Source organism: Bos javanicus, chromosome 6 (assembly GCF_032452875.1).
Source record: "Bos javanicus breed banteng chromosome 6, ARS-OSU_banteng_1.0, whole genome shotgun sequence".
Lineage (NCBI taxonomy): Eukaryota > Metazoa > Chordata > Mammalia > Artiodactyla > Bovidae > Bos > Bos javanicus.
The window spans coordinates 70526487-70549671 of NC_083873.1; the positions used below are offsets into that span (position 1 = coordinate 70526487).

At 41.1% G+C, this 23185-nt stretch overlaps 1 protein-coding gene across 2 annotated transcripts in view; it reads left to right on the forward strand.

Moving 5' to 3' along the window:
• The window catches only part of KIT (KIT proto-oncogene, receptor tyrosine kinase), an 87436-nt gene extending 77081 nt beyond the window's left edge, over positions 1 to 10355 (forward strand). For both annotated transcript variants that reach the window (XM_061420190.1, XM_061420189.1), the window contains exons 15-21: positions 1525 to 1616; positions 2075 to 2202; positions 3219 to 3341; positions 6246 to 6357; positions 6471 to 6570; positions 6917 to 7022; positions 8116 to 10355. In XM_061420190.1, coding sequence (XP_061276174.1) covers positions 1525 to 1616; positions 2075 to 2202; positions 3219 to 3341; positions 6246 to 6357; positions 6471 to 6570; positions 6917 to 7022; positions 8116 to 8244 — 790 coding nt within the window. In that variant the 3' untranslated portion in view covers positions 8245 to 10355. The remainder of the gene's footprint in view (positions 1 to 1524; positions 1617 to 2074; positions 2203 to 3218; positions 3342 to 6245; positions 6358 to 6470; positions 6571 to 6916; positions 7023 to 8115) is intronic.
• The last annotated feature ends 12830 nt before the right edge of the window (positions 10356 to 23185 follow it).

Sequence of the window (23185 nt, forward strand, 5' to 3'; positions counted from 1 at the left end):
GTCCTATATGCATCTTTAGAGTGAGAGACTGTTTATAGGGAACATGGGAAAGGCTGCCAAGTTGTCACAGTGAATTCCTTTAACAGAATGGCAGAGAGCTCCAAACAGCTCTCTGTACCGAGGTTTCTCACCATCTACCTCCGAATTATTTCTGTATTCCTTGCCCTCTTTTTCCTTAACTTAGGTTATCAAGAGGCACAACTACTGTAGCACATTTTTAAAAATTCTGCACCTTATTTTCATCTCTTTTATCCTTGATACCATTCTGAATTTGAATATGTCAAGAGTTTCAAGTTCCTTTAAGAAGAATTGGTGTAGTTTACAATCAGAATAGAATTCTCTGCCATCTTTTGCCTTTTCTTTCTTTTAAGATCCACCATTTAAGATTTTCTAGATTTATGCAGCCCGACAGAATCATAGTCATCATGCCTAATCCCTTATACATTTTATCTCTGCAGTTGTGTGATGGGTTTCCTCTTTCCTTTTTATTTACCATATCCCCTGTATTTTGAGAAGGCAAGACTTTGTCTCCTGAACTTAACCCCAGGCCCTGAAGGAGACCTCAGTAAATATGGTTGATGGGTGATTACCTCTTAAAGGGTTTTTCTGTACCTCTGGCTGAAGTTTTAAACCCTAGATGAAGCTTTTTATTTTTTTTCGATCCTGTAAACTTTGAGTGGTGTCAAGGGGCAGTAAAATACAATGTAAACCAAACCACCTTTGGTCGTTTCTCTAGCACATATGCTCTTTATGTGAATGAATGAACCACTTCGCCTTATTTCTAAACCTTGGCCTCACATATATTTTTTGATTTTCTGAAATAATGGCCTAAGTAGTTCAATCCTATGTAGTGTTTTTTGTGCTTTGGGATCCCATATGGGATTGGAACCACCAGCACGCTCTGAAGGAGATTGTTGTCATGGTGTTTCTATGCTAATCAGAAGCAGGAAGTACTAGAAATCTTGAAGACTCTCCAGCCAAATGTTACAGATTCAAGAGGTCCAGATGGTTCAGAAAATCATCCAAATTATTGGTGTTTATCTGAACCAAACTTGGTTTTTTTAAACTATCTTCCATCAGTCGCTATATGTTAACGATCCCTGTCTTCCCCCACTAATAACACATCTCAGGAGCTCTGGTTCTTTGTCTCTTTCTTGTCTCTTTCATCTTATCTCTCTTGAGGCTAATTTAGAGAGTTTGAAGTGATGTGGGATAATGGTTTTGGTTCTCTGTTTCTCATTAAATCCCTGGTGTAGAGAGATAGGACATTTCTAACCAGAGTCCCCTCTACAGTTGAATACAAAAAAAGGCCATCTAATTCCTAGGGATTGGACCCAAATGTTGAATATTAAAAACTCATATCTTACTGAATAAGATTTTCTTCATTTAAACTTGGCAATACTTTCTTTAAATAAATCAGCCTCTTATGTAAAAAAGGGAGTGGAGAGATAGCCTGCCTCTCACATGCTCCCCCATCTCCCATTTTATTTACTCGTGATTTGATGGACGTTTCATTTCTCCCAGCAATGATAGTACTAATGAGTACATGGACATGAAACCTGGAGTTTCTTATGTTGTACCAACCAAGGCAGACAAGAGGAGATCTGCAAGAATAGGTAGGTACCTATCAAACAATAAGAACAACCTCACTGACTCAGAGTTTCTCATATCACCATGGAATCTAACATCATTCCTGGTAGTAACCGGTTCTTCTTTACAATAGGCTCAGGGTAAGCAGGTATTTGGAGTCAGAGCCTGTGTTACTGTATCTGAGCATCTTGTTGCATATATGATAACATATGAATATCAAAATACATCAGATACATATAAAAAAATATGAGACTTTTGTGTTCATCCACCATTCTTCTTCCTTAAAGATTTTGTAACTTAGCCCAGGATTGGGAATATTAACTTTGTGATTCAGCACCTTCCTGTCCTTAACACTGGGGAGAGGATTTGCCTGCAAGTTCACATCAGTTCCCTGATTACCAGCCCTTGGTGGTGTTGTCACTGTCTTTTACTCTCCTTGTCTTTAAGATTTTAATTGCTAAGAAAATCCTTCTTCTCCTAACAGGTTCATACATAGAAAGAGACGTGACTCCTGCTATCATGGAAGATGATGAGCTGGCCCTGGACCTGGAGGACTTGCTGAGCTTTTCTTACCAGGTGGCAAAAGGCATGGCGTTCCTTGCCTCAAAGAATGTAAGTGGGGGTGATTCTCAGAAGGGTCCTGTCCCTGCCCCCACCACCCCCAAGGAGTATTTAGAGCCATAGTTAGAATGCAGAGTGTCGCTTGAAGTGTGGTAACCAAAAGCAGAGGAAATATAGTTTCTTCATGTTCCAACTGCTGTCTCTTTGAAATTCCTGTTCTCATAAGTTTTAAAGTGCAAGCCTGTCTAAATGAGCTTTCTATGAATATATTTTTTATATGCAATGAATTCATTTAGAATTTGGCTTTTAGGATGTAGGAGCTGCTCTTAGAAAATAAAGAGGTAGTTATTTTATCAGCCAAAGGAAAGGGTATCTCTTGTAGTTGCAGTGCTTGATGAAGCATATACTTGAGCCTTTTTGAAGTTAGACTTCAAATATTGCATGTATGGTTTACCAAGTGCTGGGGAAGTAAGGAATCGAGAGAGAGTAATAAACATTTGATCAAAAGGTTGAGGATAGGAAGAGAATGAAGGAACCAAAACAAGAAAGATGGTCTCTAGAAGGGTGAGAGGAATTTCTTAGGAAACCAGGCTAACAGAATAGGATGAGGTTACAGATCCTACCCTTAAGTGTCATTGGTGACATTTCCGAACAATTACCAAACTAAAAGAGGATATAGGATGGCTGAAATAAAGAGCCTCTTCCCTTTGTCCTTTGAGGGGGTCAAATTCAAGTTGTAGACATTTTAGAAACTCTTTTTAAAAGGACATATTCAAAGAGAAGCATGTAAAAGGAAAGCAGTCCTAAGGGGGGGGAAAGCATTTATTCAAGTTGGTTTTGAAAGCAATTATAGTAATTAAAGTCCTAACAATGTAAAACACAAATTGAACACCATTCAGAGCGCCTTCTAGATATTTATTTTTGGGGCACCGAATGGTTTAAATGTAAAGCAAAGCTACTGGCTCTGTATAACGAAAGCAGCATTCTAGCATTCAATATAGCTTCCACTGTTTAAAAAGTTTAAAATAAATTTAAATGGTTTTCTTTGTCTCCTACTCTTCTAATAGTGTATTCATAGAGACTTGGCAGCCAGAAATATCCTCCTTACTCATGGTCGAATCACAAAGATTTGTGATTTTGGTCTAGCCAGAGACATCAAGAATGATTCTAATTATGTGGTCAAAGGAAACGTGAGTACTCACTCTCTCTTGACAGTCCAACAAAAGATTTTCGTTTCAATTTTTAAAAAATATTGTCTTTTTATGATTTTCATAATGCAAATCCTACCTTTGCGATATCATGCATTTTAGCAGTCAAATTAAATATACTTTAGCAAAATTCCAATAATAGAATTCCTAATTCTAATTGTGTAATTATGGGGCATGTGAAAGAAACAGAAATAGCCTTAATTTTCATTATAGCTGGAGAATAGCAATGAACTCGATTTTGTTCAAGTGAAACAAATGTGGACCTGAAGGTCACAGCAGGAGAATTTTATTTTGAGATTGAGAGGCTATATGAAAAAGATTAAAATCTAAGATAATGTTCAGAATTAGGTATATAGAATATTGGATCTTATAATCAAGAGAGCTTCTTAAAGACGTTCATAAGGAATAATTGGCTTATGGAACATAGTGATTTTATTTCAAAGTGCTCTATTTCATTGCCAATTTTCATTGTTATCATCAGGGCAACCCCTTGGCATTAGAATGCAGTGTCTTCACATTTTAAAAGTTGGGGAAACTAAAAGCACAGTGTATTTTGTGATATTTGTCTGAGATGACACGGATCAGTAGAGGCTGAAACCAGAGCCTATGATTCCCAGAGCAATATCCCATTAGTATGGGAAGCCAGTAGTCCTGAACATATATATTTCTCCATCTATTTGCCCAGGCTCATAGCTCCAGTCCAGAGCTATTCCTAGAGGTAGCTATTTGTGTGCCTACACATAATGTAATATTTCCTTCTCCATCACTAAGGCGTCTCTGTGGGTGGGCTGTACTAGACTTGGTTTCTGTAGAAATGTTGCTGGGTTTACTTTCTGATGACAGCATGCGTTTCTATAATAATAACTCACTAAGGCTAGGAGTGTTAATAACACCAAGTCCCCACCATCCTGGTGCACTACTGGAAGGAAGAATGAAAGGTGGTTCTCTATCCAGGCCTTTGAATATTGACAAAAGGCTAATGGGTTCCGGGCCCAGTCTTGCTGAGTTCGAACCTGGTTCTGTCATTTGGTGGGTGTGTCGTATTTGGTAAAGATGACCCCAGCACCTCTGATTTCAAGACACCTTTTATTAATAGATCTCAAGTTAAGAGCCCCTATAAGAACTTGAGCACAAAATCTGGGAGGGGATACTGGAAAGCATTTTTATTTTTTTCCTACTGACTAAAATAACTTTAAGACCAGAAAAAAATTGTCTTCCCAGTTTTGGGTCCTAAATGGATTATGGGAAGGGTTGATTTAGCTTTCTGTGGTAAATTAAGATCCAAGAATCCAGAAATGTCTCTAAGAGGAATAGTCACAGAAAGTTTGGCTGGATGTTAGCGGAAGGAGTTCAGGATGTGAAGTTCAACTGTTGAATTTAAACTCTGAATCTGCCACTCACCACCCTGAAATAGTCATAGTCAGCATAAGCCACTACTGTCTTATCAAGTGGTTGGTTGTACAGGATAATTTTTCAGATCCTAGTGAATCAGCCATACTGAACTAAGCACTGGTACCCACATTATCTCATTTAACCCACAAGACAACTCATGGAATTTGAGGTACAATTTTTGCTTTATGGAAGAATATCCTGAGGCTTCTATTACAGATGTATGTGATGTTCCCAGTGTGTTAGTGAGGGATAATTGTGGCTGTATTTGACAGAACACCCAAGAGGAAAGTAAAATAAGGATAGGAGTTGCTGGCCAGGCCTGGTATGGAGGTTCTATACCAGGGAGCAAATTCCTCAACCTTTCCATTTTACACTATTCCTGGTGTGGCCCTTAGCTTCATGGTCCAAGACGCCTCAAGAAAGCCAGCCAACAGATCCAGCAGGCAAGACAATGGAGGAAGAGACGAGAAGGAAAAGGCCACAGGACACATGCTAACTTCATATTAAGGAAGTTTTCCAAAAGCTGTCATGTAATACTTAGTGGCCAAAACCGAGCCACGTGGCTGCACACAGCTATGAAGGAGCTGGGCAATGTAGTCCTTACCCTGGGAGGCCACGTTTCTATTAAGAGATAAGGGTAACTAACCTTCTTTGGTAACTAACCTCTGTGTTACACAAGGCCAGTGGTGGAGCCCAGGTTAGAACCCAAGTATCTGTCTCTGACAACTATGCTCGTAACCACCAGGCTGTACAGACTCAGTGACCCCCATCTTGAAAATGAAGATAGTATTGGGGCTTCCCTGGTGGCTCAGACGGTAAAGAATCTGCCTGCAGTACAGGAGACCAAGGTTCGATCCCTGGGTAGGGAACATCCCCTGGAGAAGGAAATGGCAACCCACTCCAGAAGATAGTATACAGTTGACCATTGCACAAGGCAGGGGTGAATCTCAGTATAAATGAAAGCCAGAACTCCATATCCATGGTTCCTCCACGTCCTTGGATTCGACCAAGCATGGATCGTGTAGCATTTATTATTGAAAAATATTCGTGTATAAGTGGACCCATGCAGTTCAGACCCTCATTGTTCAGGGGTCAGCTGTACTGGTGATCCACTTATTTCAGAGGTAGTCAGAAAAAAAGTAAAAATTCATAATTCACAAGAGTTCCCTGCTGGTCCCATGGTTAGGATTCTGGGCTTTCACTGACAAGGCCTGGGTTCAGTCCCTGGTCAGGGCACTGAGGTCCTGCCCACTGCTTGGCACGCATACCCTATTCCACCCCACAAAAGAAAAACCACCCCAAACTAAAAAAACCACACATAACATAATTCTCAGAGGCAATCAGGGTCCTCTGAGGTCATATGGGTAGAAGGTCTTTGTGAGATGCCCATCAAGTTCTCACCCCACCTCTCTATAGGAATATTTTCTATTCAGGTTTTGATTTTTTTTTAGGTTTGTGATTAACATTGTTGGATCTTTTGTGCTTCCATTGCAGGCTCGACTCCCTGTGAAGTGGATGGCACCAGAGAGTATTTTCAACTGTGTATACACATTTGAAAGTGATGTCTGGTCCTATGGGATTTTTCTGTGGGAGCTGTTCTCTTTAGGTAAAGTGAGCCTTGCCAAAGACACCTTAATCACACTCAGCATCTTCTTTAAGGTGCTACCAGTGCTCTCCTTGCTGATTGTCATGCTGATTTGCAAACTGTTTGTGCCTCAGGAAGCAGCCCCTACCCTGGAATGCCAGTCGATTCTAAGTTCTACAAGATGATCAAGGAAGGTTTCCGAATGCTCAGCCCCGAGCATGCACCTGCGGAAATGTAAGGGCCCAGATGTCCTTCCTTCAGATAACATTTCCTCTTTTGTTTTCCTTTTTTAAAAACAGAAACTCGTATATTGAGGGTTTTCACTAAGCATAGCTTAAAATGTCATTTGGTTCCTTGTTATGACATCTTGGGCAAATGTTATTTCGGTCACTGAGTTTCATAAAACTCGCTACCACATAGAGTTTAGGCAGAGTCTCAGTACACACAGTTTTATTTATACCCATGTCATTGAATATGTCCAGTTGTGTAACCCTGGAATTATGTTCAAAATTGTTGAATGGCATATACCTGCAGATCAGTTAAAGGCATTGAGGAGTGATAACTGGCCTTGGTCTTGCAGGTATGACATCATGAAGACCTGCTGGGATGCTGATCCCTTGAAAAGGCCAACATTTAAGCAGATTGTGCAGCTGATTGAGAAGCAGATCTCAGAGAGCACCAATCATGTGAGTATACTCCAGTCAGGCACAGGACCTCCATTCTCTTGGTTCCAAAGCATGTCCTCCTTCTCAGGTTCTGGGGGTGAGGACTAAGCTACCCACCCTTTCTCTCCTTTGCTTAGGCTATAAATTGAGTAGGAAAGTGAAGCAATGGAAGCAAGTTCTTTTTGCCTAGCCCCCTACTCTGAGCCAAGGGATATGAGATGAAGAGGCGAAAGAGTAGAGGGCTTGACACTCAGAAGTGTGGGCTTAGAAGTTTCCATAAGGATTTGCCACTTTTCCTTCTCCACCCCAAGTGTTGGTCATGGGGCTTTGCATCTGCTCTGTCTCACGTGTCAGGCCATTCAGCCTTTGGAGGGTTGGGGTAAGGCACGTAGAAAAGACAGCTTGTTCCCTGCAGTAAAATAAACCTTCTGCTCAAGTAAATAACCAGAACATGGCAGATAGCTTTCATGGCCACAAACCGTAGAGAATGAAGAGTTGCTTGAAGTTGAGGGATCCCTCCTAGTGATTTGAGAAGCGGGGAGTTCAAAACTCAAATTCATGATTTCTTTTGCTTTTAAGGAGGAATGAGTGATCCTTACTTCGACTCAGATTTTTTTTTTAAGCTGCTTTTTTCTTCTGGATTGTGCTCGGAGCTATCTTTTCTTAAGATTATACCATTGATACTTTCAGGTTGAAGCTCGCTCTTCTGGGTGTCAAAGCACATTTCAAATTAGACAGCATTTCACACCCAAGTGCCTGGTTCTCAATGGAAGAACCACCAGTTTCTTAGTGAATGATATCAGCCATTAGATGGGAATTGGCTACAGAAGTTTATGCACCTTTTAAAAAAAGTTAGGTCATTCTCATTCCTGGATGCATTCCAGCAGAAAAGCACACTTTGGACTATCACTTCTTACGTAATCAGACCACGGGAAAATGAGGGATAAAACAAAGCTTATCCTTGGTCAGTGTGATTTGGTTCTTGGCTGTAAGGTCTTGTCAACCTCCTGGCTGTAAGAATCTTCCTAAGTTATTTGCAGTTCCTAAGCTGCACATGTGCCCCTTTGTTCCTTGTGGGGACTGGCGTATTGACTGTGGATTTTTTTTTCCTCAGATTTATTCCAACTTAGCAAACTGCAGCCCCCACCGGGAGAACCCCGCCGTGGACCATTCTGTGCGCATCAACTCTGTGGGCAGCAGCGCCTCCTCCACGCAGCCTCTGCTTGTCCACGAAGATGTCTGAAGCAGTCTGCATCCGGGGGTCTCCTGACAACCCCGACCCCCCTCTCTTTTGGTTTTCACAATGGTTCCTTTGTTTTCCTTCCACTCGAATCCTACTCCAGGGTAGTGGACACCCTGATGTAATCCTGTCTTTATGAGCACCCTTTAGTGGCTGATGATTTTTGTCATCAGCTACCATCAAGCTGCCTATGTTCCTAATAGCACACTAGCCCCTGCTAACAAGGAAACTTCAGACTTGGAGAAAAGGGAGGGTGGGATGGACTAGACACACTGAGTCCTTCCCAAGGTTTCTCCAATTTCTATCTGAAAAATGTAGTTGATAGTTTTGAGTACATAGCAGTAGTCACCTTCATTCCTCATAATCATCCATGATGGTATGATGATGTAGCAAGACTAGAAGCTGAAACCTTATCCCTTGATGCGGAAAATAGAATGTTATTCAAAGGCCAGAAGCCTATGAATATCTGGGCTCACGAAATCCAGTATTTCATGCTGGGAGTAAGACATAGGCCATGGAAAAATGTTCTCCAGGCCTGAATAAAGACTGCTGGGCATGAGCCTTCGTGCTTCTGACCTGGTTTCTAAATCAAATTCACTGATAGTAGCTGAATTGGAGAGATGGCCTCCCAGCCCACATTTTGTATATACTCATCTATAAATTGTATGCATTCACATATTTGAGGGGGGAAAACCCACAAGGTGTAGTTTCTGAATACAATTCTGGCTTGAGTCTGCTGTGTATAGGAATAACTGATGAGCCAGAACAAGTTTGAAGGAAACAGTGCTTTAAAAAAAAAAAAATTATTGCCAAGCACAGTCTTAACAAAAATCTCCTTTTGTAGCCGATGAACTTGCTCTAGAGATTGTCCAGAACAAGCCGACCAGCTTCAGAATGTCATCGTGTTCAGTGGATTTGATGCCGTTTGAAAAAGTGATTTATTGCATGACTCTGGCAGGAGTGACAACCAGTGCTATCTTAGTTTGGATTCTTCTGTAGCCAAAAATAAACTTTAGATTCAGCCTCCATCACAGGCATGTCCTGGACACCTGGCCAGTATCTATATAAGTGTGTATGTGTGCGTGTGTCTGTATGCTTGTAGACAAAATATTTTGGGAGTAGTCTTGCCTTGAGCCCAGGAGGGTCCTTCAGCACCCAAGAAGTAGCCTGGCTTTCAGCAGCAGCCCAGCTTTTGTTTCACTTCACCTTGCTGTGTAGGGAAGCTTACCAAAAGCCTACATAGAGGAGTGCTTAAGTCCATATTTATTTGCAATCCACCTGCACTTAAGGCACTCTGTTACTTATACTCAACATACTGTACCTGTTCCTTAGACCTTATTAATGCTACTCTCCTACTGAAACATATTTCAGTTCTATCTACCCTTTAGGCTGTAGCCTGGATATTATTCTTAGTATTACCTGTTTGTTTGTTTGTTTTTTGCCTCTACCCAATTATAAGAGGTCCATGGGTACATGGCAGGGTTTATGTTGTCTCGCAAGATTCAGGTATGCTGCCCTCACGGTTTTCCCCTCCTAGGTGTCTTTGCTTTCATTTAGAGAACTGTGGCCATTTATCTGAAAGTAACCATTTGCACTGGAGTTCTATGCTCTCGCACCTTCCCAAAGGTAACAGGTTGGGGCGTTTTGTTGCTAATGTAAGACGTTTTTGCTGTCTGCCACACTTTGTCTGAAAATTTTCTTTGCGTTTCTATTGACTTTGGTTATAGTAAGAAAAGTGGTTGTTAATTGTAGATGTCTAGGTACTTCAGGGGCACTTCACTGAGAGTTTTGTCTTGGATATTCTTGAAAGTTTATATTTTTATAATTTTTTTTTTTTTTTACATCTGATGTTTCTTTGCAGTAGCTTTATGTTTGAAATTATTTTGTGGCTTTTTTTTTTGTAAATATTGAAATGTAGCAATAATGTCTTTTGAATATTCCCAATCCCATGAGTCCTTGAAAATATTTTTTATATATACAGTAACTTTATGTGTAAATATGTAAGCGGTGCAAGTTTAAAGGTTGTTGATGTTCTATGTGTTTTTTTCCTGATATGTTGTCCAACTGTTCACAGTTCTAAAGAATTCTAATAAAAGTGTAAATATAAAGTCAAATGGAATTTTTATTTTATTATTTCAGAGTCAGTGAAATTAAACTTGAAAGTGTTAAAAGTGTTAAAGTGCATTCACCCTGACATTAGAATGGTTTGTACCTAGTATGTGTAAGGTGAGGTTTCCCAGATGGCTCATAAGTAAAGAACCCACCTGCCAATGCAGGAGATGCAGGAGACTTGGGTTCGATCCCTGGAGAAGGAAATGGCAACCCACTCCAATATTCTTGAAAAATACTGTGGACAGAGGAGCCTGGTGGTCGCAAAAAGTCAGACATAACCTTGCGACTGAGCACATGCACACATGCGTGTGTGTAAAGTGTGTAAAGTACATGCAAGTCTATCAGATCACTAGGATTTGTATACTTAAAGATTTGATAAACATTTATTAAGAATTTGTATATGCTGTGTTTTCTCATTTTATTTTTACAACCCAGGATCTCCATTTAAATTGAAAAGTAATATAGAAAACATTGCTGGGATGATTATTAAGTTGATTCATGTGAAATGACCCATCTTGGTTAGCAGCAATTTTATGTGGTTCAATCTGATATAACTAGCTTGTTTCCTCCTGAAAGAGATTGTCTAAAAATTAATATGAACAGTGAAGTTCAGTAATTCACAAGGTTGACATGAGGAATCTTGAGAAAATGGTTTGTATTCTTGTTGGCTTAGATTTTGAACATCCATCCTGAGATGTTCGTGCTCCACCTTTTAGTCTTTATTCTCACTTGTTTCTGGGACAAAATTCTATCATTTGCTTGGAGGGAGGTGACTTGTATTATTTAATTCAGTATGTTTTGTGACTGGCGCATCCTTTGTATTCAGGAGGGCTGTCCAGACCAGTGAACCCTGCATAGAGCCTAAGAGTTATTCCAGCTTAAAATAAAGACTCACCCTGAACCACAAAATTCTATTAAAAATGAGGTAAGCACACCAGATACCATCAGTTTTTATTTTCTTTACTGTCATGGCATCTACTCCTGCAGAAGTAACTCCTGAAAGGAGAGGGAAGAGGGGTTAAAGGTGACCTGTGATGAAGAGGAATCCTTTTAAAGTCTTGAGGGGGAATGGTGTGACCAGAAACATATCAATAATCAATGAAAAATAGACCCACATTTCAGTTAAGCATTTTCCATTATTGTATTACAGACAAGAATGAATGCTAATTGACCACAAAACAGGAAAATCCTTTATACATATTTTCAGTGTCATTTAGACTTTTCCTGTATGTGCACTCTCGAGTTAGAAGCAGTCCAGAGCCCCTGTTCTATTAGTCTAGGTGTTTCCTTCACTGACCCAGCTTTAATCAAGTAGATGCTTGGTGTCAATGTTGTGGGTTCAAAGGTGCCAGCCTCGTCCCGACCTCTTACTGCTCTGTGACACTGAACAGATGAGCTCTTGAAATCTCATCTCCCGTAACAGTGGTGACTGCCTCATTATACTCAACTGAAGTCTGTTCATATGCCTATTACATAAATGGCACTCAAAAATGGTAACTTTGGTCATGACTGATTAGGCTCCTTAAGAAGGAAGAAGATGCTCTTGTACCAACTACCAACGTAACCCAGCAGGTACCCCACATAGAACTCTGGTCAGAAATGTGCTTCTAGCTACTGTCTTCCTCTAAAGTGCAAACAAAACTACTCGTTTGCCGTGAAACTTGACTTTGCTAGAGCGATGTCTCTGTTTTATTAAAATTTTATTAAAATCACCAGGAATTCAAGGCTCTTATTTTGCTCCAGCCTTCCCTCCATTCTTCTCTCATGTTACCATAGACTCATAAACGTGCCCCACACTTGTGTTTCCATTCATTCCGACTTCATGTTGTCTCTTCTCTCCCAGCAAGCCCCCAGCTTTCAGGACTGGGCAAATAATCTCATTGGAAGTTGCCTCTGAATCCCCATGACACTTGGTACCCATCCTTTTTTATTTGCTCTTACAATCTATTCTGCCTGGTACTATAATTATTTTGATTCTTGTGTTAGCTCCTCCCCACCTGTACTATATTCAGTGTTAGAATTAGCATACCTATATGGGCTAAGGTCTCTGATTTCACAGGTTATCATTCACTTGTTAAAATATTTAAGTAGACACTCCAGAGGTTAAATTGCTTGAGAAGTTGCTAGGAGTGAAGACCAGCCCAAGTTCACTCAGTGGTCTGTGGAGTCTCTGCACCTCCACGGTGACAAGTACCTGGTCTTAGCATGCTGGCATCTCCCCATCTGTGTCCGTGTAGTCATCCCTGTTCTATCACAGCACTCTGTCCCATGGAGATGCCTTAGTCTCAGCTTCTCTAGGAAGCCTGTACTTGTCAGTGGGAGTTAGCCTAAGGAGAGATTCACCCGTCACCCTTAAATGATCACCACATTTCAAGATTTCTTGAGAAACAGATGTTCTCAGATGCTCCTAAGGCTTCTAGCACAATATTTCATGAGTGATTAATTAATCTTTTTTGAATGAATAATTAAACATTCCATCAGCACAGAGTAAGGGAGAGCCGTCTGGGAGGAAATGGGTCTTGGAAAGACGGGAAATATACAACATTTACCCAGACCAGCACCTTGGAAAGGCAGCTTCATTTCATCCTAGGGCTGAGGCTTTGGGGAGAAGACAGAAGGGGAACTAAGAAACTTCTTTCTGGCAGCCTCACCGAGTAACACCCAGCTGCCTTGTGGGAAAGAGGAGAAGAGAAGTAGAGAAAAGGAGGGCTTGGGTAGCTGGGGCAGGGTTGGGGAGGAAGGGAAAGAGACAGAAGTTCTCTTTCTTGTGCAGTGTGGAGGCTACAAAGACCCTCCTGGGCTGGAGGTACAGAAATAAGACAGGAGAGCTACACCCTAGACTTGAACTTGGGAGGGCCCAGCAGGGCCAGCCTCTCCATGAAGAAACCCTGCACACGCACTCCCAGGAGGGGCCTTGGGACCAGCCTGGCTAGTACCAGCTGGGCAGCCTTCCAGTGGATACCTGTAACGGAAAGTGTATTAGTCTGTTACACCTGCCATAATGATATTTAACAAACTGGGAGGCTGAAACAACAGACATTCATTGTCTTCTGGAGGCTAGGAGTCCTAGATCAGGGTGTTGGCAGAGTTTGGCTGATTCCTTCTGAAGGTTGTCCGTCTGTTTCTTGCCTGTCACCTGGCTCCCTGTGGTTCACTAGCCATCGTTGGCGTTCCTTGGCTTGTAGATCTCTGTTTTCTTCACGTGGTGTTCTCCCTGTGTGTGTGTGTGTCCAATTTTCTCTTTCTTTGAGAATGGCAGTCATGTTGGGTTAGCCAACTCTATTCTGTTATGACCTCATCTTAACTAATTATGTCCGCAATGGTCTTATTTCCAGTAAGGTCAGTTTTGACATCCTGGAAGTTACTGTTATGACTTCAATATGAATTGGTGGGATACCAATTCAGTCCATAACAGAAGTGTCTCAAAAACCCTCTGTACTGTAGCAGGTGGCCTGATCCTCACTAGTGTACTGAAATTGGCTCTCTGAAAAACTAAGAAAATGATCTGCAAAATGCCAATTTCAGAGCACACTTTTCAATTATTTTATTATTTAGAACAGTGCCTGGTCTGTAGAAGACGCGCAGTACTTCTTGAATGAAGGAAACTTTATGCTCCTCCTTGGAACTTGCCCCCCTTACCCCGCTTCGTCTTCCTGCTCTGTTTTCCTCCATCACCCCTTCAACGATGAGAATTGCGCAAGGTCTGGTCCTTTATGTCTTCTCTCATCTGATATGCTCCCATCAACCCCTGATCTATTTCATATCATCTCTGGGATGTGGCTGTCATGGTAAGATGATTCCAACTCTGTCTCTGATATTTCTCTCCCAGTATGGACTAGGGTTGTGAGATAAAATAGAAGACACCCAGTTAAATGTCCCATGCAGTATTGGGGACATAGATACTAAAGAAATATTTGTAGTTTATCTGAAATCCAAATGTAATGGTGTCCCTATATTTCATTTGCTAAATCTGATAACCCTTGTCTAGATTTGAGGAGTCAAGCTCCAGCATGTGGAAGAAATGAAGAGTTTTGATGACTGTAAAAAACCAGAGGAGGAACTTTATTTCAGTGAAGATCTGTAGATGTCAGGTCTTCTTGTGTTTGCTGTCTAAAGGCGATGTCTTCACCTTCATTCTTGAAAAATTTTTTCACTGGATTTAAAACTCAAGAATAGCAGTTAAAATTTTCAACATCCTTATTTCCATGCCCTCTTCTGATTTCTATTGTCGTTGAAAAGTCAGATCAATATATTGTCCTTTTGAAGAGAGTTATCTTTTTTCTTTATTGCTTCTAACACTGTCTTTGATTTCACTATGAAATGTCTAAGCTCTGATTGATACAAATGAACTTACAAAACAGAAACAGCCAGAGATGAAATTTCTTTCTATTTCTTATTGAGATTTTTTTGGACTCTGAATCTATGGATTGATGTTTTTCATGGATACGGGGTATTTCTTAGCTCTTTTAAAATTGCCTCTGCCCATCCTATTTCTCTTATCCGTCTAGAATTCCAATTCATTGCATCTTAGAGCATCTCACTCTACCCTCCGTGTCACTTAATCTTTCATATTTCCCTTCTTTTTGCCTTTTTATACTATTACAAGGTAATTTTTATTCTTCCTGTTATCTAAATCCCCCTTCAGCTCCTGCCCAAGGAGAACTTTTTTTTTTTAAGCACCATTATTGAAGTATAATTAGCATACCATAAAATCGGCTCATTGTAAGTGTACAATTCAGTGATTTTTTCAAATTTATAGCGTTGTGCAACCATCCCCATGATATAGTTTTAGAACATTTTCTCCAAAATTTATCTCATGCTTGTTTGCACTTAATGAGTATTCAACTAATTTTAATGAATTAATTTTTGATTACTCTTGCCTTGTAAGATGACACCACATTTTTGACTCCCATAGAATGCACTCAGTTATTTAGATCACTGGGATCTTTAAATGTTTTGATCAAATAACAGTGATAATTGATAGGTTGCCTTGTTTGGATATTAAGAGTGATGATGCAGACGATGTTAATGATGATAATGAAAGCTACCATTTGTTGAATGCCTACTATGTACCTGGGTCTGTATATATTGGATGCTGTATGGCTGGTTAACATAACTGACACCATCTTGGACCCACACAGTTCCTCCTGTCCTTCCACTGTTCCTACCCAGGACTGTGCTCTGTGGTAAATCCCTTCTTTGTTGCTAACAGGTTTGTAGTTAATAGATATTATTCCTTATAACCATTACAACCAGGTGGCCTCTATGCTCTGAGTCTCCAAACAATGACAAAGGCCTTTGTATTCCCAGTACCCACTAGACTAGTTACCCTTTCATAAATCTTCACTTAGGAATTCACTCTCTGATGCCAAGCAAGTACCCCCATACCCTAGGTTATGTATAAAATTGTCCCAGTGGCCCCTCAGCAGTGTGGGGTGCACTGCAAATGCTTCCAGATCTTTGTCTGGTCAATCCATCCTATGCTGCTAAGTTGCTAAGTTGCTTCAGTCATGTCTGACTCTGTGCGACCCCATAGACGGTAGCCCACCAGGCTCCCCGTCCCCGGGATTCTCCAGGCAAGAACACTGGAGTGGGTTGCCATTTCCTTCTCCAATGCCTGAAAGTGAAAAGTGAAAGTGAAGTCGCTCAGTTGTGTCTGACTCTTCACGACCTCATGGACTGCAGCCTAGCTGGCTCCTCCGTCCATGGGATTTTCCAGGCAAGAGTACTGAAGTGGGGTGCCAGTGCCTTCTCCAAAAAACTAGCTAGTATATGGCAAATATCCTTTTCACACATTATCTTTAGGCATATATTCACTTTGTAGTGGTGGATGGTTTAGTCACTAAGTTGTATATGACTCTTGTGATCCCACGGACTATAGCCTGCCAGGCTCCTCTGTCCGTGGTGTTTTCCAGACAAGATTACTGGAGTGGGTTGCCATTTCCTTCTTCAATCCATCCTGTAAGTTACTCTTTAATAAATTGGTTCAATGATTATATGGAGCTGCCTGACTCATTTTTTGGTCTCAGGATAACTTCTTAGTTCATAGATATTTTTTATTCTCCCTGTCCTTCAACAGATGTTTTACATAGATTACCTTATTTAAGCCTCAAAATAACACTAGGAGGTAGGTATGATTTATCTCTAGTTAAAGATCAGAAAACTGCCTCTGAGAGGCTCGCTGTCTTGCTTTAAACCCCACAGCTAGGAGCGGTTGAGTTGAGAGGAAGCTCTAGTTCGTTTGATCTCTGAATTTTAAACAGCAACGTCACTATAAACTAGTTGGTTATATAGACAGGCAAGCTCTGTGTATCCTCTGCGCTTTGGATGAGGTTTTAGCCATTTCATTTCACCTTCAATTTTACAAAGAAAGAGAAAGTGAATCACCCATTTTGCTCCCTATTGTTAATACCATCTCCTCTGAATGTTGGTGAGAATGGTGGTTGAAGTCAAACTTAATGTGAGGCTCCAGAATCAACCACCGATTTCCCAGGTTCACGGTCTGCTCTCTCACCTATGTACCACGTGACCCTACTCATATCCTTCAAGGACATTTTCCCCTTTGTATTTAAAAGAACAGTCTTGTTCATTCCAGCCTTGTGAGAAAAACATAATAGTGTTTGCAGCAGGGGCTGGAGTCTGAAATGCAGAGAAGCACTGGAGAAAGAGGGCAAATCAGGAATTGCAGATCAGTGAGAGTGGGGGTGAAAATACCACCTTTCCTTTGCTCCAACAGTTGTTATTGTTGCTTATAAATTAACAAGCTGTCGCCCATATGTCTCCTCCACTGTCGATTCCACTTTTTGTTGGTTAAATGCAGCTTTCATGATGTGGATTTGACGGGGTTGTGGGGGTAGGTGGTGTTAACCTCTCAAGGGCTGGATCCTCAGGGTAAAGGCTTCTAATTGAAATGCATGTTCTCAAGTGGCTCTTCTAGGTGTCTCTGTCCACCGTTGGCTTTGAAGTGTGTGCGTGCTTTTTCAAACACATCAGCAAGACCCTGGTGTATTGTATGAGGCTGACCTTTTTCTCTGTGGTCTGTGGCTTAGCAGCTGCTTTTGTTCTATAGCTAATGAAGAATGAGGACAGGCAAGCACTTTTGTAGTGGTTATTTGTCTCAGGATGTGAATAGACATTCTAGGGCAGCTGAAAACATTTGTGTTGACGTGACAAGTCACCAGACCTGAGTGCCAAACCTCCCTTATATGGCATCATTTGCTCTAATCAGGGTGTGCTTTACTCTTGAGGGGGTGGGTGGTCTAAAAAACTGGAATGGGTTAAGTGACTTTCTCTACCGCTTACATCCAGTTGATATGATATTAGTCTGTGAAAATGGTATTCATTCGGTGACCTAATCTATCAGTAACTTCTTCAAGTGGCTTTCTCGAGAAGGATACTAGAACCTCAGACAGGTTCAGTGAAACAGAATGCTGCTGTCGATCAGTGATGTCTCCCTGGACATGGGTATGGGGAATGCTATTTATTTGTTAACCCACATAACACCTTTATATAGCTCTTATTATGTTCTAAGTGCTTTACATACATTAACTAATATGATCCTCTCAATGACCATGTTTAATATATTATAGATGAGGAAACTGAGGCATAGAGAGGTCAAGTAACTTGACATAGTAAGTTGCCAAGGCAGAATTTGAATCCAGGGAGCCTGGCTTTGGAGTGTGGTTCTAAAGCACTGTGTCAAACTGCCTCTGTTGTCCTTTTTCAATCAAGACAGACTACGTGGGTTAGCCTCATTCAGTAAAAGCCTCACATGTTTTTCCTTGGCCTCAGATACAAGAAGGTATCTATTCGTGAGTCACAGCAGAGGTGGAAGTCCCCAGGATGAGAAGGAGGAATTCCCCAGGTGCTCAACATGTGTGGGTAAAAACCACAAGTCCAGGCTAACTCAGGTCTCTGAAATGCATAATGTATAAAGCTGGCAGGGAAAGTTGAAGCTAATGATACTGTGAAGGGTATTCCAAGCCCATCACTTGCCCTACATGTTCTTCTGTTTACAGCTCAAGTGAACTTTTTTTCCTTTTAGACAACCATTTATTAAGTACTAAGCACTTTACTTGCATTATTTCATCTTTTTTTTTTTTCCTTTGGCTGTGCCGGGTCTTAATTGTGGCACTTGGGATCTAGTTCCCTGATCAGGGATCAAACCTGGGCCCCCTGCATTGGGAGCATAGAGTCTTAGCCACTAGACCACCAGGGAAGTCCTGCATTGTTTCATCATATCCTCACAACAGTCCTAGGAGGTAGGACTTTTTGTCTCCATTACACAAATGAGGAAACTAAGATGCAGGGAATTCAAGCAAATTTTGTTTGGCTCCAAAGTCTCTTTCAATGGAATCAGAAATTTTCAACTTCTTTTGCTGGGTTGCTGCTGAATCCCCAGTTAAAAGGAAATTCTAGGAAGCAAAACATTCCATGGCAATGGGGAACCAGAGGTGTGCCTGGCAGACTTATTCCCCTTCTCTACAGTCACTCCAGACTAATCCATCACAGACCACATTTGGGAAACCACAGAAGTTCCCTACAGTTCAGTAGCTTAAAATTCTGTCACATTTCCACATGGTTGACTAGCTGATGGCTCCTCTTACTAGAAGGTTTCCTGTCTGGGGGCATTTGGGTAGCATTTTTCAGCCATTAAACAGACACTCTTGACTGAACAGGAAGATACTGGAGGAATTACACCCTCCTTGTCTGCAAGTTTTCCAGTTCTCTCCAGCACCAAGCAACCAATTTGTTGCTTTCAAATTAACTGTTAATCCCTCTTAGGTCAACAATGTGAATTCTGATATGATTCCTTCCATAGCTTTCTATTTTATACAAATATATATCTTTACCTCTATCATCTATCTAGCTCTCTCTGCATATATATTTATATATGTATTTCTTGTTCTTTAAAGAAATGGGATTATTATATATTCTGCAACTTATGTTTTTAACTTATACTGTATCATGATTATCACTCTAGATCACCACATGTAAATGAAGCTTAAAATTTTGCATTGCGTGGACATACCAAAAACCTGACGTTTTCAGATAAGAAATATCACTTTAGCTACCAACAGTTTATAGACCTTATATTTTGGGGCCTACCTCTAACAAATGTAGAAGCTGACATGCATTTGTTTGTTTGGGTTAAAAACAGAATTGGGGAAGTACGTGATAATAGATTTTAGTCAATTTATTAGATAAAGATGATCCATATGAGAAGGCCTAGAGCAATGCCAGGTAAGGTGTGTGTGTTCATTAAAGGTTAATTAAATCTGAAAGTATAATATCCTTTAGTAAGTAAAAAGAGGCCAAGAAAGTAGAAGGTGCATTAGTGTGCCTGGATTGATTTTTATTCAGTGAATTTTAAAAGGAAGATTATTAGCTTTTCTTAGATGTCTAAAGGAAATTGAAAGAAAAGGAGGTATTTTCCAATCATACACATGCATCTACAGTTCAGCTGCCCATGATTAAAATAAAGCCAGACCACACCAGGGTTACATTAGATATTCACTGCTCAGATAGCAATGAGTTATCACTTCCTCCTTGAACTGTTCTCCAATGATTGCAGTTCCCCTACTCATAAGAATGTCAATCCTTACCCCTGTTTGGGCTGATTAATTAAGCATTAGCCTGCTTATAACCAACAATCAAAATATAATAGCTGCACACCAATAGCTGTCAAGCCGTATAACCTCCAACTCCCTGACATTCTGAATCCATCAGAAGACTAGTTGTTGGAAAAAATGCTTATGCACAATCATCTAAAGGATAATAAGTTCATCTCTTCTCTCCTACGAAAGGTAAGTTCTCTCCATGAACATAAGAAAGTTGTTTGCATGGACAGGCTATGTTGAACCATAACCCCAGAAATGTTTTTGCCAAATTATACTTTGGAGTATTCCATCAGCTTCTACCTTAGATTAAGAAAATTGTAAAAAGAACATTATAGTGATGAATGTTTGGAGTCAAGAAGACCTGAATTTTAATCTCAGCTCTGCTATTTGTTAGCTCTAAGACTTCAGGTGAGTCATGTAATTTCTCTGAGTCTCGGCTGCCTCATTTATTAAATAGAAATAAGAACCATTTCTAGCTCTTTGGTTGTTTGTAGAATTAAATGAGATAATCCAGGCTAAGTGTTAGCAGGCAGATACTCAATTCCTGGTCTTCTTGGCTGAGGGTCTAGATACCTGGGGGCCAGGCTTTCCATTTCCTACACCCTTTGAGTCTCCAACAGTCTCCCCAATTATATCCCCAGCCTCCCTGGCAGGTCCCCACTTGTCTCCTCATTCATTCTGGGAAAAGCTAGCCTAATGACTTCTATGAACCGAGGCTTTAAAAAATGAAGGCTCCAAAAGGGAGGGAATGTTGTCTTCTGGCAGCTCCTGCCTGTCACACAAATTAATCTTCCAACAAATTATACTGCCACATCTGAAAAAGAGTTTGTCGATCTGCCAACAAGTCGACAAGTGCACTGAGTATAACTCAGGGATTCGTTATTTGTCTAAAAAGTCTCTTGACGTCCCAATGAGCAGCAGCATTTCAGCCATGGGCTCCAGAAGAGTGCCCTGCAAACCACATGCTGGACATCACAGGGTACCATTCTCATCATTGTTTTTAGTGCACTTGTATTTATTACAAAAGAAGCAGAAGGACATAATGGAGGAAACTTCTTCAGATCTGTTGAACCCCACCCAAAGGCTGTTCAGCACTGAGGTAACTTCAGATGGTGTCATTTAAGTTCTGTGGGGTTGGACTCAACCATTTTTGAAATGAGATGGTCATGATATATCAGTGGTTTTTGAAATACTCAGTAAACATGGGGATGGGAGTGGGTGGGACTTTGAGTCCCTGCCCTTGAGTTACCCAGAGCTACCTGATGTTTATCTGATCTATATATCTGGTTAGAAGAAAGGTCTGCTACCCAAAGCAAGAAAAAAGTTGTAAAAACCACTGGATCGGTTGATCTCTAGGGTCTGCAATTCAGATTCTCAGAATCAGCTGAGAACAGGTGATGACCTTTCTCTTGTGTGGCATTCCACCCAGGCCCTTTAGATGTAAGCAAATAATAAGTGCAGTCCCAGCCCTGACTCAGAACCCAGACACACAACATCAGAACTGAACCCTTCTGAGATGTGCACAGCTCCTTAGGAATTGTAGCAAAATGCCTCCTACCCTGGTTTTCAAGATCACTCTTGCTTGCTCCCCGCTCCCTCACCCCAATCTTGCCTTGGGCTGCACCCCTTTGCTGTAGATGAATCAGGGCTCAGACAGGCACATATATACTTTATCTTTTAGCTGCCTTAACTGCTGCTTTACCATTTTCCCTACCTGAAGCCTGCAATTCTAAAATTCGGGGGCACTATTTCCAAAGTCACACCAAATAATATTGATCAATCAATCACTGAATCACAATTATGCAACAACTATTTTTTTAGTACCTGCTCTGTAGAAAGCAGAGGGCTGGGTGAAAAACAAGGCATGGATGGTGACTTCAAGAAATATATGGGTTCCTGGGGGTGGCAGATCGCATATGTACAACTTATTACTGTGGGATCAGGGTACACACAGTGTCTTGGGAGCAAAGAGATGGGAACAGTTAGCTTTGCCTGGAGGATTGGAAGAGACTTTATGGTGCTTGGAATATAGTAGCTCCTCAATAAATATGTAGTAAATGAGTGGATATTTGAGAAGGTGGACTCTGGAGGTAGACTGCTTAGAATCAAACCTCAGCTCCTTCCCTTCATTAGCTGTGTGAACTTTGGCAAGTTAGGTAACCCCTCTGTGTTTGTTTTCCCATCTGAAAAAATGGGGCTGACAGTACTGACCTTACCTCATAGGGTTGCTTTGAGGATTAAAAGTCAACAAAGGTTTTTAGCCAATGCCAACTATTATATATAGGATAGATAAACAGCAAGGTCTTGCTGTATAGCAGAGGCAAATATATTCAGTATCCTGTGATAAATCATAATGGAAAGTAATATGAAAAAAATGTACATATGTGTATAACCATGTCACTTTGCTGTGCAGCAGAAAATGGCACAACATTGTCAATCAGTTATACTTCAATAAAGTTTTTTCAAAAATGAGTCAACACATGTAAATCACTGGCGCAAGGTCAGTGGGTCAGTGCAGTACATGGGCCTGTTGCTTACCATGGGTACTGAACAGGAGCGGTGGCTCAGATGGTAAAGAATTTGCCTGCAATGTGGGAGACCCAGGTTTGATCTCTGGGTTGGGAAGATCTCCTGGAGAAATGAATGTCAACCCACTCCAGTATTCTTGCCTGGAAAATTCCATGAACAGAGGAGCCTGGCGGCCTGCAGTCCATGGGGTTGCAAAGAGTCAAACACAACTGAGCAACTTTCACTTCACTGGAAGGAGTAGAGAAAGGAGGGGAAGATGGGATCCAGATTAAAGGCACAGGAGTTCTTTTCAGTAACTCCCAGATGGAACTTGCTCTTATCAGCATTCAAGAAAACAAAGACAAAATAAAAACCTGGTCTGGGATCCACAGTCCCCGGAATTTGCCTTCCCTTCCCCAGCCTCATGCCCTTCCCCAGCATCATGCTCTTCCCCACCCCTCCTTTTCATTTCCTTTCCTCCTTTGCTCTCCTTTTCCCTTCTCCATCCTCTTCTACTTCCCTCTGTTTCCTTGTCCTTTCTTCTCCCTCCTCTCATTCCTTCCAGCTCCCTTCAGCTCTCTGAGGTCTGTTCTTTTCATCCACCCTTTCTCTCCCCTCCTCCTTTCCCTGTAACCTTGGTCTTCCTCCCTCTGCCCATGTCAGCCAAGCTGGCCCTATAGACATTGCTCCAAAGCCTGGAAAAC